Genomic DNA, 19,117 nt, shown 5'->3' on the forward strand with positions numbered 1-19,117 from the left:
ATTTTAAAAGTTCTTATCACAAGAAAAAAAAATTGTAACCACATGTGGTGATGAAAGTTACCTAGACTTACTGTGGTGATCATTTCACAATATACATATATATCAAATCACAATGTTGTACACCTAAAACGAATACAATGGTATATTTCCATTATATCTCAATAAATTAAAAATGAAGTGTCTGGAAGAAATATGCCTTTGGCTACCTATCTTGGTCTCAAAATCCAGAGCAATAGAAGACTGATAAATTCTACTACATAACAATTCAAAAAAATTATTTTACATGACAAAAAAAGAAACAAACTTCCTGTCACCCCCCCCCCCAAAAAAAAAACCCATAAGCACAATTAAAAGATAAATGAGGGGACTTCCCTAGTGTCTCAGTGGTTAAGAATCCACCTGCCAATGCGGGGGACACGGGTTTGATCCCTGGTCTCGGAAGATCCCACATGCGGCAGAGCAACTAAGCCCGTGCGCTACAACTACTTAGCGTGCACCCTAGAGCCCTCGAGCCACAACTACTGAGCCCAGGCGCCTAGAGCCATGCTCTGCAACCAGAGAAGCCACCACAATGAGAAGCCCGTGCATTGCAACAAAGAGTGGCCCTCCCCCGCCACTGCTAGAGAAAGCCCGAGTGCAGCAACGAAGACCCAACGCAGCCAAAAATTTTAAAATTTTTAAAAAGAGATAAATGAGAAATGGGGATGAAATATTTGCAACCTATATAACACTCAAAGAGTTAATCTCTATAATATGAGAGGATTCTTAAAAATCAAAACAATGGGGCTTCCCTGGTGGCGCAGTGGTTGAGAGTCCGCCTGCCGATGCAGGGGACACGGGTTCCTGCCACGGTCCGGGAAGATCCCACATGCCGCGGTGCAGCTGGGCCGGTGAGCCATGGCCGCTGAGCCTGCGCGTCCGGAGCCTGTGCTCCGCAACAGGAGAGGCCACAACAGTGAGAGGCCCGCGTACTACAAAAAAAAAAAAAAAAAAAAAATCAAGACAAGACCAAAAATACAATAGAAAAATGGGCAAAAGACATGAATAGACAGTTCAGAGTAAAAGAAAATGACCTCTACAATGTACTAAATGAAAAAGGCAAGTGTAGAATAGTGTGCCCTTTGTGTAAGAAGTACGGTGAAATGCATGCATTGTGAATTTTTGCAAAAAGAAATACTAGAAAGATTAAACTGAAAACCAATAAAAATGTTTATCTATAAAAGATGGGAATGGAGGGCTTCCCTGGTGGCGCAGTGGTTGAGAATCCGCCTGCCGATGCAGGAGACACGGGTTCGTGCCCTGGTCTGGGAAGATCCCACATGCCGCGGAGCAACTAAGCCCGTGAGCCATGGCCGCTGAGCCTGCGCGTCCGGGGCCTGTGCTCCGCAACGGGAGAGGCCACAACAGTGAGAGGCCCGCATACCGCAAAAAAAAAAAAAAAAAAAAAAAAAGATGGGAATGGAATTAGGTGGATGGAGGGGGTAGAGATTGAGATGAAACTTCTCTGATTATAACTCTATAGAAGTTTTGATTCTTGAACCATGTAATAGGGTTTTTATATTTTCAAATAAAATTACATATTAGAAAAACAAATATTAAAACTGAAAACAAATGCAAACAATTGAACCTAACTATATATTGAATTGCTCACATAAACTCAGAGAGATAAGAATTATTTCAAATAACTTTTGCACAAGGCTTTCTGACTGACCATCCTTAATGTGACATAATCTAAGGACAAAAAGAACTTTAAAGAAATCTTAAACCTCACTCAACAAATGTATTGTTTTTGATATTTTAGTACTCGTATTTTTAACTTAGAAACTTTAAATATATTTTGTAGGAGCCATGATTTTCAGTGTAAGAGAAAAGAGAGACAAATGTAAAATCAATAAAGAAAAAAAACAGTCATGTTAAATTTGAATTGGGAAATCCATGTATGAACTCATAATTAGAAAAATACATTTCCTATAGCTGAACACTGAAAAGGCCTAGAAGCAATGACACCCAGTAGCAGAGAGAACATCTATTCCCAGCATCTTAGTTCTAATTTCTATTCCCAAATTGAAGGAACCAGAGTAACCTTGGAGCAATGACTGAGTCCAAGTCTGTGATAGGGAATGTACATAAATGATCCTGGGAAATCTTGTGCCAGTGGGCCAGGAAATTGTCCAAGACTTTTGTTACCATGTCAAAAAGACATAGTATCCATTCACCCAGGGAAGGGACCTGTACTGGCTGAAAAAGAATAATGATTGCAGTAGACTGAAACAACTTAAATCTTAAAAAACTCGTGAATCCACATGATACTCAAAAAGGGAAAAGGCCAAAAAAAAAACCATTTTCCACTACTTGAAGTAGATATTAAATCAAACCCTTTACTTTGAAAATTGGTCATTATAGGGAAAAAAGTAAGCATTTATCCTATTTTTTTAAGGTTAATGAGGAAGAGTTCTTTTTCACAGAAGAAATTTCTATTAATGTAGGAATTAGAGAATTATTTAATCACCAGATATTTCATTATTAGTTCAGGAAAGATCTATCAGTAAATGACCAAACCGTTGTGAAAATTTTCTGGGGAACAGGAAATTGGCATGGTACCAAAGCCTTACTCTGCAACTACTTAACTACTAAGGATGAAATATACCTAAAAAAGAGATATGAGGGCTTCCCTGGTGGCGCAGTGGTTAAGAGTCCGCCTGCCGATGCAGGGGACACGGGTTCGTGCCCTGGTCCGGGAAGATCCCACATGCCGCGGAGCAAGTAAGCCCGTGAGCCATGGCCGCTGAGCCTGCGCGTCCGGAGCCTGTGCTCCGCAACGGGAGAGGCCACAGCAGTAAGAGGCCCGCATACCGCAAAAAAAAAAAAAAAAAAAAAAAAAAAGAGATATGATAGGGCTTCCCTGGTGGCGCAGTGGTTGAGAATCCGCCTGCCGATGCAGGGGACACGGGTTCGTGTCCCGGTCCGGGAAGATCCCACATGCCGCGGAGCAACTAAGCCCGTGAGCCATGGCCGCTAGGCCTGCGCGTCTGGAGCCTGTGCTCCGCAACGGGAGAGGCCACAGCAGTGAGAGGCCCGCAAAAAAAAAAAAAAAAAAGACATAAAAAAGAGATATGATAGTCACCACCTTAAACAAGTGATCAAACTTAAAATCAAACTAGTAATTTGATGTATCTCCTGGTGTAATATAAAACGAAAAACATATCTATATTATGACATATTTTTGTCAAAATGTGTAACCCGAACCTAATCACTCTTTTAGCGTACATTTTAGTTTATAGGAAACATGGGAAAGAGGAACATGTTAAATGATACTACAAGAAAACAATCAGATACATCCAGAATATGGACTATTCCTAGGGACAACTGGCAAACTCTCTTAAAAAATTCATAAAAAATAAAAAGATGGGCAATAAATAACTAGAGATATAACAACTAAATGCAATGCTTGAAATTGGATTGGATCCTGATTTGTAAAAACCTCCTATAAAGACATTTTTTGGGATACTTGGGAAAATTTGAATATGGACTGAATAGTAAATTATTCAAGGAAATAATTGTTAATTTTCTTACGTGTGATATGTATTGCAGATATAAAGGAAATTTCTGAGATATTCTCAGAAAACACAAGCTGATTTATTTTGGGATGAAGTGTCACGATGTCTGTGATTTACTTGAAAATTATTTTGCAAAAAACCAAACTATATATGTAAATACATACATATAAAGCAAACATGCCAAAATGTTAGCCATTGGATCAAGGTGATGGGTATACAGGTATTCATTGTATTGTTCTTTGAACTTTTATCTCTTTAAAGTTTTTCATTAAAAATATTGGGAAAAAATATTGTCATTTGAGTCAAACTTTGAAGAATAGAATGTGAATACTATTCTTAAAGACTGATGTTCTTACACTAGTTCATTTAAGACAAACTTAGAAAACAGATAAAAAGAAAAAAATTATGTGACACAGAGATAACTACTTTTAATGTTTTGAGGCACTATATATATATATACACACACACAGTCATCCATGGGTATCCCCAATGGATTGGTTCCAGGACCCACCTTCCTGCCCCCCACAGATACCAAAATCTGTGGATGCTCAAAGTGCTTTATATGTATAAAATGTTGTAGTATTTGCATTTAACTTATGACCATCTTTTAAATCCCTTCTAGATTACTTACAATACCTAATACAATGTAAATGCTGTGTAAGTCATTGCAAATACAATGTAAATCCTATGTAAATCGTTGGGAGCAGCAGCAAATTCAATTTTTGCTCTTTGGAACTTTCTGTATATTTTAAAAGAATATTTTCAATCCATGGTTAGTTGACTGAGGATGCAGGACCCACGGATATGGAGGATTGACTGTGTATATTTACATCTCTCTCTCTCTCTCTCTCTCTCTCTCTATATATATATATATATATATATATATATACACTGTACATCCTATATAATGTACACTATTTTTGTATTCTGTTTCTTCACTTTACATCATGTATGTCTTTCTGTCAGTAACTGTACATTAGCATCAGTTTACTAGCTGCATGACATGCCATTGTAGAGATGCCTTATGATGTACAGTACTCTCCGCTGCCCTCCACCACCACCCCCGTCCCCCGGCTCCCACCATCCACAGTTTCAATTACCTGTGATCAATCTTGGTCTGAAAATATTAAATGGAAAATTCCAGAAATAAACAATTCTTAAATTTTAGGTTGTGTATCATTCTGAGTAGTGTGATGAAATCTGGTGCCACTTAGCCGTCTTGGTTATCAGCTTGACTGTGGAGGTATCTCAGTGCTTGTGGTCAGTTAACCCTTATTTTACTTAGTAATGGCCGCAAAATGCCACAGTAGTGAGGCTGGCAATTTGGATATGCCAAAGAGAAGTTGTAAAGTGCTTTCTTTAAGTAAAAATGTGAAAGTTCTTGCTTTATTAAGGAAAGGAAAAAAAATCATGTGCTGAGGTTGCTAAGAGCCATGGTAAGAACAAATCCTGTACCTGTGAAATTGTGAAGAAGGAAAAATAAATTCATGGTACGTTTGCTGTTGCACCTCAAATTACAAAGGTTATGGCCACAGTATGTGGTAAGTGCTTAGTTAAGGTGGAAAAGGCATTAACTTTGTACAGTTAGATAGTTTGAGAGAGATAAAGCACATGTGCACAAATGAGCACAATTCACGTAACTTTTACCACAGTTTATTGTTATAATTGTTCTATTTTATTACTGTTGTTAATCTTCTATTGTTCGTAATTTATAAATTAAACTATGATAACATAGGTATGTACAGGAAAAAATAGTATATATAGGGTTTCGTACTATCCCCTGTTTCAGGCATCCACTGGGGATCTTGGAACATAGGATAAGGGAGCTACAGAGGATAAGAGAGAGGGAGGGATTACAGTGTTTTAACTAGTCCTCTATTGTTGGATGGTGCAATAAACATCTGTAATATACACCCTTTGCTCATGTGTCTGATTTCTTGGAAGTGTAAGAATTCAGGCTGTGAAATGTAAAATAGATAGCTAGTGGGAAGGAGCCACACAGCACAGGGAGATAAGCTCAGTGCTTTGTGACCACATAGAGGGGTGGGATAGGGAAGGTGGGAAGGACACACAAGAGGGAGGAGATATGGGGATATATGTTTATGTATAGCTGATTCACTTTGTTATACAGCAGAAACTAACACACCATTGTAAAGCAATTACACTCCAATAAATATGTTAAAAAAAAAAGAATTCAGGCTGTGTAAAGGGCAGAGGTGGAAATATGAGCAGAGGCATGGGAGACTGAAAAGAATAAGGAGTGTATGGGAAAGGCTGACCATAGGCCAGTGTACCATAGGCCACGAGAGGGTGTTGTAAGTCTTATGATGATCCTTGAACATAAAAGAGTTTGAGAAGACCTGCTCTCACTTAATCTTGGACTATGCCAAGTACAGTTCCAAGCACTTTTTCGTGTATAACTTATTTAAATTGCAGGTACTGGGAATTCCCAGAGGGACGATTCAAGAGACATAACCAAATGATGCAAATAACCTAGATTAGATTCTGATTTTTTTTTGAATTTTATTTATTTTTTTACACAGCAGGTTCTTATTAGTTATCCATTTAATACATATTAGTGTAGATTCTGATTTTTAAAATAATAAAACTATGAATCACATTCTTAGGACTTATTTTTAGAAATGATATGGTATTGCTATTTATTTTCTTAGGTGGGAAATGGTATAATGGTTATATAACAGCATTAATGCCTTATACTGACTGTATAAGAGAATGCTGAAATAAGGGGGGCTGAATATGTCACTTTCAAATAAATATATACACGGAGATAAAGCAAATATGGCAAAACACTAAACAACTGTCGATTCTAGATGAAGAACTGTACTGCAGCTGTTCACTGCACTTTTCCTTATGTCCTAAACTTTACACATAAAAATCACGGGTGAAATTTTTTTCTTTAAATTTTTACCACCTTCTCTCCCACTTAAAACACCACAGTTCTGAACCACGGCGGTCCCGTGGTTAGGACTCCACACTTACACTGCTGAGGGCGCAGGTTCCATCCCTGATGAAGGAACTCAGATCCTGCAAGCCTCATAAAGCGGTTTAAAAAAAAAAAAAAAAGCAGTATTATTATTACTCGTAATTATAGGCAAGGAAACTGAGGCACAGAGATGTTTAATTGCCCACGGTTACCCATCCAGCGAGAGATGAAGCCAAGATTCAAATGAATGCAGGCTGGCTCCAGAGCCGAAGCGCTATTATCAAGAACCATGGGCCTTACTCACTTCAAACCTTAGACACATGAGTAAACGTGACGGTATAAATTAACATGGGCTTGATCTGTCCCTTTAATACCGCAAAAGCGTGAAGAGCATTAGCTGAGACGATAGAAAACTTCATAGATTCCTTATCTCCAAAATATAGGAAGCATTTAACACTCAGCATTGCTCCATAAGATGGCCAGCTTGCCTGAAATGAACCGATCTGCAGGCTTCAACAGTGAAGAGGCGCGCTCCACAGTTTGATAATTAAATTCCAAAAGGCGCGCGAGCCTCCGTGGAAAAGTTTCCCGCCTCCCAGACGGTTGCAGCTCGGTCATCAACAGCCTCTCTACTGCAAGGCCGTGACGTCCCGCACTTGCATTGGGCCCGCCCCTGGGATCTTTCTGCTTCTGCGCGGTTGAGTAATCGATGATTTTGCGCTCTTAACTCCGCCCGCTGTCCCGGAAGTTAATGCAGAAGCCACACCCCCTCCTTGGCCGGCCCGGGCGCAGCCATTTTAATTCATATCTGAGTGGGCGGTGGCGGCTCTTGTTGGCGGTCTGGCTCCGCAGGGCAGGGGGCAATTTTAGTTATTTGGGGGTGGTTTTTAGTTTAATTTTTCTTTTCTAGCTTGGCATCGCGGGCCAGTTCGCACGTTCTAGTCGTCTGAGGCCATGTCAGGAGACGGAGCCACGGAGCAGGTGAGGAAGGAGAGTGGTGGGGCCTCGTGGCGACCTCTTCTCTCCCCGTCTCTGTTTGTCCGAGTTCAACAGCCATGTTCGCTTGAGGAGGAATCAAGGGTCTAATGAACCCGAAAGACAGGGTACAGAAGTACGGTGGGAATGGGGAGCAATATCTGACTGAGATTTAAAACTTTTTTGGCTTCTCTGTCTTAGGCGTTAAGATGAACAAATATTTGATTTAGACAATAGCCGGGAAGCTACTTCGTCCTATTTAGATTCATGGGACTTATCTGGTGAGAGTCTTTCCTTTAATACTATCTTGGTGTTAAGGGGTTAGGAATTGATTATTTTAACGTGTACCCGCTGTTTTCGAAAAACTTGACAGTGTTCCCTCCACCGCCTTTCCGACATATACTGTACCCAGAAAAAGGTTTGAGAAGTAATTTAAGATGAAACTAATCTGGAGAAATAGACTCTTGCATGAGCGAATGAAGAAGGAAGCAGTTTAGGAGTAAATCGTTATGCAAAGATTTGGGAATTTTGTGGCTTTCTCCTGCTTCTTCCCTTTTTTTCTATCAACATTTCATTTTTCCAACGAAACAAATAATTGTAGAATTTGATAAATCGGAAATGAGAAGTCTGTTTGGGCCACTGTAAGTAAAAGCATCTGTTTTTTAGTACTGGATATGTGACATTTAAGTATTTTAAAATTCAGATTTTTAGTTAAATGATTTGTTTCTTTTGCTCTTTATTCAGAATTTTGTAGGATAGTATTTACCTTTGAGTTTGAAAGAGGAAAATGGTGTTTTATGAAAGCTGTCAATTTATTTTTCGATTCAAGTCCGGTATGTTTAGGTAAATAGTTTTTAAGATGGAGGCTAGCTAGACTGCAGTCTCAATTTCCTGAAATTACCCATTGCCATAGCAACGAAATACACTTAGGTTTTCGTTTTTGAAGTCCCCAGCTTTTAACGTGGGGGCTGTTCTTGGAGGTTGACAGAGATGAGGCAGAATTGGAGTGTTCCTATTGAATAGGGTGACTGTAAATTTTATTATGTCGGGAAAGTTTGGCTAAACTCAATTTTGTGTTTGCTCGTCGACTGATTTCAGTCCTGAAATTTTTACAGTATTTACATTTTACGTGCTGTTAGAATGCCCAAGAATGCCAAGTCTTAAAATCGTTATGTCAAGTCTGTTTTTGTATACCGACCCTTTTTCTGGGCTCATGTTTTGTCACCTGAAAGTAGAGGAGGAGTAATGTACTGAGGTTTTCATTGAAAGCTTCCCGAATTCATTGTTAATTTTTAAATTTATCTAAAATTGTAAACATACTGAAATGTTGCCATGACCTTCCATTTCAGAACTGTGGTGTTTTAAGTGGGAGAGAAGGTGGTAAAAATTTAAAGAAAAAAATTTCACCCGTGATTTTTATGTGTAAAGTTTAGGACATAAGGAAAAGTGCAGTGAACAGCTGCAGTACAGTTCTTCATCTAGAATCGACAGTTGTTTAGTGTTTTGCCATATTTGCTTTATCTCCGTGTATATATTTATTTGAAAGTGACATATTCAGCCCCCCTTATTTCAGCATTCTCTTATACAGTCAGTATAAGGCATTAATGCTGTTATATAACCATTATACCATTTCCCACCTAAGAAAATAAATAGCAATACCGTATCATTTCTAAAAATAAGTCCTAAGAATGTGATTCATAGTTTTATTATTTTAAAAATCAGAATCTACACTAATATGTATTAAATGGATAACTAATAAGAACCTGCTGTGTAAAAAAATAAATAAAATTCAAAAAAAAATCAGAATCTAATCTAGGTTATTTGCATCATTTGGTTATGTCTCTTGAATCGTCCCTGTTTTTTCTCCCCTAGGATATATATTGTCTATTTGAAGAATCCAGAACAGTTCTCTTGCAGAACTTCTCATTTTATGTCTGGGCTTATTTGATTTGTGTGTGTGTGGTATCATTTAACTTGTCCCCTCATCTTCTGTATTTCCTGAAAATTATGGTTATGTCTAAACTCAGAGCTTTGATAATTTTCAGGTTAAATATTTTTGTGTAGAATACTTTATAACATCACATCAAAAGGCACTTCATGCTAGGTTGTTCCAGTCTTAGTAATGGTTAAGTTTGCTCAGTTGGTCAGGGTTAGGGTCATCACTGCTGGATCTCTTCATTGTAAAGGATTATTTTCCCCTTGGCAGTTAGTAATCTGGGTTGATAACTGTGTTCCTCAATAACCTTTTATCTAGTTATTTATCATCAATTGATAATCCTTTAATAAATCAGTTGTTTCCTTGAAGGTGGCAAATGGTGGTTTTTTAAAAAATCCTATTCTGTCTCTACTTACTGGCTCATATTTTTTCCTCAAAGATGAAATTCCTTTTTTCTTTTCCCCTCCTTTTAAAAGATTGAGGATAGCTGTGGATTCATGGGGTTTCTCTGTATTTACTATGTTAAAATCAGCTATAGCCTTTTCTTTTTCTTTTCTTTTTTTGTTTTTTAAATGCTTAACTTGTCCTAGCCTTTATGGTGCCTCCTATATGCTATATATTTTTTCCATCAGTCTGTAAGACATTTTTTGACATCTGATGATCAACAGAGAGTTATCTTCATATAGTCTTTTAAACTCTTTAAAGATACATTTCAAACATTCAAGAAAAAAAGAATAGTATAATGTATGATGTTTCTATCATAGAGCTTCACAGCGAAACATGTTTTCTCCATACTTTGACTTACTCTCCCCACCTCTATTACTTTGAAGCAAATCGCAGATACCGTATTATTCAACTTTAACTGAAATGGTAATTAAATGATACCTTAAAGAGTGACATGATCAAAAATAGGAATCAACTAGCTCACTTGATGTGTAAGACAACAGTTAATGAAAATTTAGAGGAAAAATAAGATGATGGACAAGGAAAAAATGACTAAACAAAACTGAAGAATAATAAGAAAAACATCAAAACCACTCTGAATCATGGATTTGCTTTGGAACGATGGTACGGGTGGGATAGACAAAGAATCCTGGAGATAGGAATTACAGATTTCTTTTAGCTGTTTAGCTTTGAAACTCAAAAAAAAGTTTTGTTTAGTAAACCTGATAATATCTTAAATTTGTTATTCAAAAATATAGATGGTCCTTTCTTCGTACTGAATCTCTCTAGATTTGTGCTGTATGAAAGAGGGAAATGATTGTAGGCAAGCAGCTAAGGTTTATTGTGATTTTTTTTTTTTTTTTAACTCTTGTAAGGAAATTCTATTTTACATTTAGAGGGCTATTTAAATTACCTTGCAGTTTTGGTGGGTATTCTTCTGGAGCTTTGTGTTTACTGTTTTTGTCAGTTTAATTGTGACAAAACCACCTGCATATAGGTTTTGTTAGGTTTTCCCCCTAATTATGGCTATATTTTTATCGTGTACATTTTTTTTTACTGTTTGATTCAACTTCTGATCTCATTCTTCACCCCATTTTACCTTGTGCATCACCTCTACAGCATTTAATAGGCTATTGGTTAGCGTTCCTCCACTGGGTTTTGAGTTGAAAGGCTGCCTTAGTTATTCACCATTGCACCTTAAAAACCTAGAAACACTTTTGATAATTAAAGGTGTTCACTAAATAAGTGGATAAATTTTTGCATTCAGGTTATATGCTATATGTTACAAAATAAAGAATTGTATCTTTTGGGAATACAGGTGCTTATAATTATTGTTAATAATTAATACAGGGCTTCCCTGGTGGCGCAGTGGTTGAGAGTCCGCCTGCCAATGCAGGGGACACGGGTTCGTGCCCCGGTCTGGGAGGATCCCACATGCCGCGGAGCGGCTGGGCCCGTGAGCCATGGCCGCTGAGCCTGTGCTTCCGGAGCCTGCGCTCCGCAATGGGAGAGGCCACAACAGTGTGAGGCCCGCATACCGAAAAAAATAATAATAATAATAATTAATACAAAGTAAAATATTTTGGGGCATAAGAGTGAATGGTTTCTAAAGTTTTGTTACATGTATTTGGCCAAGTCAATTCCCATGAACCTTTAAGTCCCTAAAATTCTGTTTCTACACTTTTGTGTTTTAGGAATAAGATTTCAGTTTTCAAACAATTCATAGCCTATCCTAGAATTAGGAAGGCCTAAAGTATAAAAAGAATGATCCTTACTTCGGGAAAATTGCATGACTTGAAGGAGCACAAATTAATTGCCAATAGTTCTTAACAAAGAGGGGAATTTAGGGCCATAAATAATTGTTTTGCTTTGGGTGAAAAATAAGTTTAGGAAGATATAGAAAATATGAAAAATATGTGTTCTGTTATATACTTACTAATGAGGAAAGAAAGGTGAAACGCTCAATGTTGAAACCTGATTTATTTTGTTGAGTAACCATTAATATCTAGTAGGGGTTAAAGGGAAATAGTGCCAATTTTAAACCCAAGTGGATGTGTGTGGAGGTTAGAAGAGGGAGGGAAAGGCCAAGAATATATGTTATAAAGAATATATGTTATAACAACAGTGTGTTCTTTGGATCCTATTATTCTTCTCTGTTGTTAACAAAATCTTTCCGTAATAGCCTTTCCTACTTTACCCCTCCTATTTGAAGATAGTTAGTATAATAGTTTGGGGCAGGCAACTTTGATTTGATCTTATTGTTAATATTTCTTGAGGAAACTCACTACATAGAATACTCTGTTTGGCAGTAATTATTCCTGAGAGATTGATCTGTGTTTACAGAAATATTGGTTTTCCGGAGAAGTACAACAGATTGTGTTGGAAGAGATTGCATTCCCTCAGCATTAGGAATACAGAAATTTACATCCTAGATAGACCTTCCAGAATGGCAAAATCTATTCAGATGTTTGTATCTATTCAGATGTTTGTACCTATTCAGTGGATGATTGCAAAAAACAGTTCATAGTTTTAAGCTTTTCTGCCATTGTCTCTAAATCTTCATTCCTCTTTCAACAAGACCTAGTTGTGAATTTGAGTCTTTGTTTTTACTCAACAGTTGGTAGTGGTATGAGAATTGATTTTAAAAAGAGACTTTAGTTAAACAAATGTTTAAACTATTTTTAGATTAATGGATAGGTTATAATCAGCAGTAAATATTGAATAAAACCAGAAGGGTAAAGCTGTGTCCTAATAGTTGTTTTCTAACGTTTCACTTAGTTTATCAAGTGAATTAATATTTTGGCTACTCCTGGTCTAAAGCTGCATTTTTCAAATTCTAAAATATTAAGATTTTTATTTATAGTTTGTAGCTGTTTGTTTCCTGGGGGATGAATAAACAAATTTAATAAGCAAATATGATAAGTATAATTATTTGGACCAGTAACCATTAGCCTATTTTTTCTTTGTTAAGTTTTTGAATTGTTTGCATGTTTAGTAGATTTTAGTCTTTGGAAGGTTTGAATGGATTATATACAGGATACATATTCAGATTCATTCACAAAAAACATCTAGTAGAGTTTTGTTGCACTGGTAAAGGAACAGAGGACTAAGCTGGCGTCCAATATTAATGTCATCTGTCACATAAAATGCTTAATTCTCTAGGCATATGAATCGACTCAGTTATTACTTGCAGATAGTCTTGCAGAGTGCTACCCTAGTCTACTTTTTTTTTTTTTTTTTTTTTTTTTGCGGTACGCGGGCCTCTCACTGTTGTGGCCTCTCCCATTGCGGAGCACAGGCTCCGGACGCGCAGGCTCAGCGGCCATGGCTCACGGGCCTAACCGCTCTTCGGCCTGTGGGATCTTCCCGGACCGGGCACGAACCCGCGCCCCTTGCATCGGCAGGCGGACTCTCAACCACTGTGCCACCAGGAAAGCCCCCTAGTCTACTTTTAACTTTGAAAAAAGATTACCAAGACAGACCTAAGAGTTGAAATGTATGTATTTGCAGTTTTCTTAATGTTTTAACAACAAAAGGAATGACTTAGGTCTGATTCCACTTTATTTTTGAAGAAACACAACATTTGGAAAAAAATATATTTGCAGAACAGATGGATTAGGTGATGTTTTCTCAGAATGGAGTCCATGGTCCATTGCATAATATTCACTTAGGTACTTTATAAAAGTATAGGTACCTATACCTCAATTTCAGACATACTATCAATGTAACAGATTCTGTAGGTCAGGCTGAGAATCTTCATTGGAAATGAGTATCACATGTGATTTTTATGTAAATGAAAGTTTGTAAATCACTTAGGTTAGGGATTGAAGATACTTGGACCTTCAAAGTTGGTTTTGAATACATTGATAAAATAAGTGAAGGAAAACATTGCAGATTATTTGAGGATGGTTAGGCCTTTGATAGTATTTTTACTGATTTTTCTCTCCCTACTATATTTAGTCACTCATTATCCTTAATAGTGGAAAGTACTCATTACAAAACTAGTTTTGAGACTCTTCTCTGCTTGTTCTGTTGCAAAAATCTTGGTCAAAAAGCTAATATAAGTTTACATCCTTTAACTTACTACATTCCTCCTGCATACTTTTGATGTTTATCACTTGGTTTAAATTTTCACTGACCTCTAGTTTAACTTAATTTCCATATGACCTCCAGCATAACACCCTCCCCCATTTACCACAAAAATAGCTGTTTGGAGAAAGAGAAGTACATTTTTTTTCCTGTCCAGACTTTACTTCCCTTGTGGAAATGGAAAGAAGAAATTAAATTAGATTATAAATTATTTAATCATTAATATAATAGTGTCTGTGACTTCTCCATGCCCCACGCCATTAACAACCACCTAATATAAATTAAGCTATCGTATAGAAAGAAAGTGGTTTGCAGCTTAACTCGGTTTCCCAGAGGCTACATTACATATCCACAGTTATATGAAAAGGCTATTAAAAATGTTGCTCCCTTTTCCAACTACATAATTGTAGTTTTGTGGTCTTATACTTCATCAAAAACAATATATTGCAATAGGTTGAAGGCAGAAGCAGATGTCTTCTATTCAGCCAGACATTAAAGAGATCAGAAAAATGTAAAACAGTGCCATTTTTCACTAGTTTTTTTTAATTTTGGAAAATATTTTAAAATAAAATCAGAAGTTTATTTTAAATTAAGTAACACATTGAAATTTTTACAGTTTTAATTTTTAGTATGATAATGTTGATTTAACCCCCACATTAAAAAAACATCTCTGGTTCCTCATTTTTAAGAGTGCTAGGCGATTTTTTATAAGAAGTTTGAGAACTGGGGCTTCCCTGGTTGGCACAGTGGTTAAGAATCCGCCTGCCAATGCAGGGGACACGGGTTCGAGCCCTGGTCTGGGAAGATCCCACATGCCGCGGAGCAACTAAGCCCGTGTGCCACAATTACTGAGCCTGCACTCTAGAGCCCACGAGCCACAACTACTGAGCCCACGTGCTGTAACTACTGAAGCCCGCACGCCTTGAGCCTGTGCTCCACAACAAGAGAAGCCACCGCAATGAGAAGCCTGCATGCCACAACTAGAGAAAGACTGTGCACAGCAACAAAGACCCAACGCAGCCAAAAATAAAAATAAATAAATTTTAAAAAAGAAGTTTGAGAACTGTTGAAATAGTGCAGGGAGCCTGTGAGACAATGTCATAAGTTCTATTTCTGAGTTAGCTTCACAAAACAAAAGGTTAAATATAGAAAGTAAAACGACAACCAGCTGAATGGGAGAAAATTTTTGTATATCGTATATCCAATAAAGGACTAGTATCTATAATATGTAAAGGACTCTTGCAATGCAATAACAAAAGAATTAAAAATGGGCAAGCAATCTGAAAAGACCCTTCTCTAAATATATACAAAAGCCAATAAGCACATGAAAAGTGCTGAACTTCATTAACCACCAGGGAAATAAAGATCAAAACCACAATGAGTTACCACTTTACCTGCTCAGATGGTTATAATCATCAAAAAGATGGATAATAACAAGTGTTGGTGGGAGTGTAGAGAAATTGGAGCCCTCACACTGGTGGGACTGTAAAATGGTTCAATCGCTTTGGAAAACAGTCTGGCAGTTTTTCAAAATGTTACGCAGAGGTTTGCTTTTTGACCTAGCAATTTCACTTCTAGGTATATACCTAAGTAAAAAGAAAACACAAAACGAATTCCACTCAAAAACTGGAAATAATCCAAATGTCCGTCAACTGATTAATAAATAAAATGTGGGATATCCATGCAATGGAATACTTAGCAGTAGAAAGGAAAGTACTGATAAATGATAAAACATGAACCTTGCAAACATGCAAAGTGAAAGTCAGAAACAAAACACATTGTATATCATTTACATGAAATACCTGCACATCTATAGACACAAAGTAGATTGGTGGTTGCCTAGGGCTAGGGGGACTGGGAAATGGGATTGCCTGTTAATGGGTACTGGTTTTTATTTAGAGTGATAAAAATGTTTTAAAATTTATTATGGTGAATATAATAAATTTAAGCCATTGAATTTTATACTTTAAATGGGTGAATTGTATGGAATGTGGTTATGTCTCAATAAAGCCATTATTAAAAATAAAAAAGGTCAAACATGTATAATATATCCTATCTCCATACTTTAAGCCAGTTGTACACGGGTTATTCTTCACCTAGAAAAGTTGATATTTTAGCAGTACACTACGACTAGAAAAACAGTTCATAGAACAGATACTGGAGGTAGTTCCTCAGCAACATTTTCGCCTTAAACCAAAAAAAAGTCCGTCGTCTACTTCACAATTTTTTCTGATTTTTGTACCCATTTGAAATAGTATATGTTGGTGTGTATGTGTATACTCCTTATGGTTGTGTTATTATTCTGGTTTTTAAAATTGTGCAAATCAAAGAAGTTCCCACTATCCTACTAGTATCATTAAATGTGCATGCCTTGGGAACTGAACTAGTCCAGCTTTTGTTTTGCTCATTTGATTTGGGGCCCATCCTACTCCCCATTATCATCCCCCTGAAGAATGATAATGGGATTACAGATATTCCAAAGACAAAAGCTGGATTTTGATAGAGTCTCTTTATAGTAATGGTTTTGGGACATGTAAGCATGATACGGCTCTTCTTTTGCTATAACTAAGGAGAGTTCTGACCTCATTCCATTACAAATGGGCACTGGAAACTTGGCACAAGTTTTCTTAAAGTGACCTATTTCTCTGATCTGGCAACAGATTCAGGAAATAATATTACAAGTCCATTCCTTATGGAGGCTCAGTCTCCTTGTGGATACTAGAAAACTGTTCAGTTTTCATTTGCTTTACAGCAGTGTGGTAACCAGGCCACAAAACAAAAATGTTACGCTCTTGGTTACCCAATTAGTTCATAACTGTGGTGATGAACGACTTTTTATTGTGAGAATTAAATGTGGCCTTTAACTACCAGAGGATACTCTTGGCCATTTTGGTTACCTTCTGTTGTTAATTAATTGAGTTGATTGAGAATTATCTAAATAGACTGTTTTATGAACATTTAACTACATCCTTGTCCAGAGGAAAGCATCTAGGGCTATAAGAGATTCTGCGAAGAGCTGAGCCATAGTTCTGCTGGATTCTAACTGGACTTTGGGCAGATTCATGTAAAATTTAGTTATATATTTTTTTTTATTATGAAATGGGGTTATCAGTTGCTTAACGAGGAGTGACAATGCCTAGCATAGTAGATGCTCAATAGATGTTTGTTTTATATCTGAACCAACATCCTTTCCGTGGGGTTCTTAGGTCCCTGGTAACCTCTTCCCCCAGGTGTCTGGATAGAATTCTCGGGGTTCCCTGAACTTGAATGGGCAAAATAAAACTTTTCACTAATCTCTAACTGAAATTGAGCCTTTCCTGCTATTACAAATGTAGGCAAGAAACCACACTAGTAGCGTTAGCAATAGCTGTGTGACTGGGACAGACGTATTCAAAGTACTGTTGGCACTCATCACTAGACTCGCCACTAGACTTTGTTATTTCATGTGTTAAGTATTTATTACAATATAAACTTTGTTTAAAAATATTTTGATAATTACATTTCAGTATAATTGGTTTCCTTTGAAATCCTGCATAGTTTATTTTGTGTATTTAAGAACATTATCCCTAGAAAGGCCTATAGACTTTGCTAGATTGCAGGAAGTTTCAGCAGCACACACGGAAAAGTTTGGAATCCCTAGAGAGCCATAATTTTCAACTGAGGCTGCACATTAGAACCTCCTGGAGAGTTTTTTTTTTAAATAGTGAGGGGAAAAAAATAAATAATTTTAAAAAATAAAAATAGGTCCAGGCCCCTTCCTAGAGATTCTGTTTTAATTGATCTAGAGCAAGGCTTGAGCATCTTTTTAAATTCCCTTTACCCCAGGTGATTCTGATGTGCTGCCAGGGTTGAGAATCACTAAGTGAATGGCTTGTTTTATTTTGTAAGGAGACATTTATACTTGCTGCAATTATGCTGGTCAGATATTAGATGCTGTCTTCTGAGTTTATCTGTTCTTTTGCAGATTATGTCATACATTATCTAATTTTGGTAGGTTAATTTTCAGCAAGTGGATTTGAGTGATTTGGCCTACCATCAGACTGCTTTGAAACACTAATTGTTAGCATTAATTAATTTAGCTGGTTTTTAATTCCTGATTTAAAGTTCCTGTATCACATTTACTTCTTATTTTACCGTTAACATTTTATAGTTGATATCTTACGAATCCTAGTTTATTTTAAAGTATTTTTAAAGTTTGTCAAGAAGTAAACCGTTTGAAAGAAATCTTTATTTTGTTGTATCCCAAGTGCCCATTCAACAATGTCTGGCACACACTAGGCACTGAACAAATATTTCTCAGGTGAACAGTAAAAACTCAAACAGCAGAAGAGTATACAGTGTGTGAAGTACGCTTGTATGTGGGGTGTGTGTCTCTCCATCTACTCCAATTGTTTTAACCGGCTATTATGGAGATTGTTCCATGTTGCTGTTTATAGAGCTGCATTGCTTTGTTCCTTTTAGTGACTACAGATTCCATAATTTAACCAGTTCTTTTACAGGTGATTATGATTATTCCTAGTCTTACACAACAACAAACAGCCACATAGCTGATTACTCTCCTGTGTACATCTTTGTGTATGTGTAGAGTAGGGTAAGTTGTCAGAACTGGAATTCAGGGTCATATTCATGTTAAATTTTGGTCAATATTACCGCTTATTCCTGCCAACAATTCGAGAATGTCTGTTTCTATTGATACATATCCTTGCCAGTGCAGTGTTAATTATAAAACACCATTGTGGGTGCTTAAAACTTAGCCTTCCAATGCAGGGGGTGCAGGTTCGATCCCTGGTCGGGGTGCTAAGGTCCCACACGCGTGGCCAAAAAGCCAAAACATAAAACAAGCAATATTGTAACAAATTCAATAAAGACTTTAAAAATGGTCCACATATGAAGTGTGAGTAGCATTGACATATATGTACTACCAAATGTAAAATAGATAGCTAGTGGGAAGCAGCTGCATCGCACGGAGAGATCAGCTCAGCTTTTGTGACCACCTAGAGGGATGGGATAGGGAGGGTGGAGGGAGACGCAAGAGGGAGGGGATATGGGGATATATGTATACATATAGCTGATTATACAGCAGAAACTAACACAACATTGTAAAGCAATTATACTCCAGTAAAGATGTTAAAAAGAAAATGGTCCACATCAAAAAAAATCTTTTAAAAAAAC

General features: G+C 37.1%; 1 protein-coding gene across 1 annotated transcript in view; it reads left to right on the forward strand.

Annotated features, from left to right (window-relative positions):
* Positions 1-7,265: 7,265 nt before the first annotated feature.
* Positions 7,266-19,117, forward strand: part of CSTF3 (cleavage stimulation factor subunit 3) — a 70,120-nt gene continuing 58,268 nt past the window's right edge. The window contains exon 1 of the mRNA XM_059069873.2: positions 7,266-7,482. Coding sequence (XP_058925856.1) covers positions 7,456-7,482 — 27 coding nt within the window. The 5' untranslated portion in view covers positions 7,266-7,455. The remainder of the gene's footprint in view (positions 7,483-19,117) is intronic.

Source organism: Kogia breviceps, chromosome 7 (genome assembly GCF_026419965.1).
Source record: "Kogia breviceps isolate mKogBre1 chromosome 7, mKogBre1 haplotype 1, whole genome shotgun sequence".
Lineage (NCBI taxonomy): Eukaryota > Metazoa > Chordata > Mammalia > Artiodactyla > Physeteridae > Kogia > Kogia breviceps.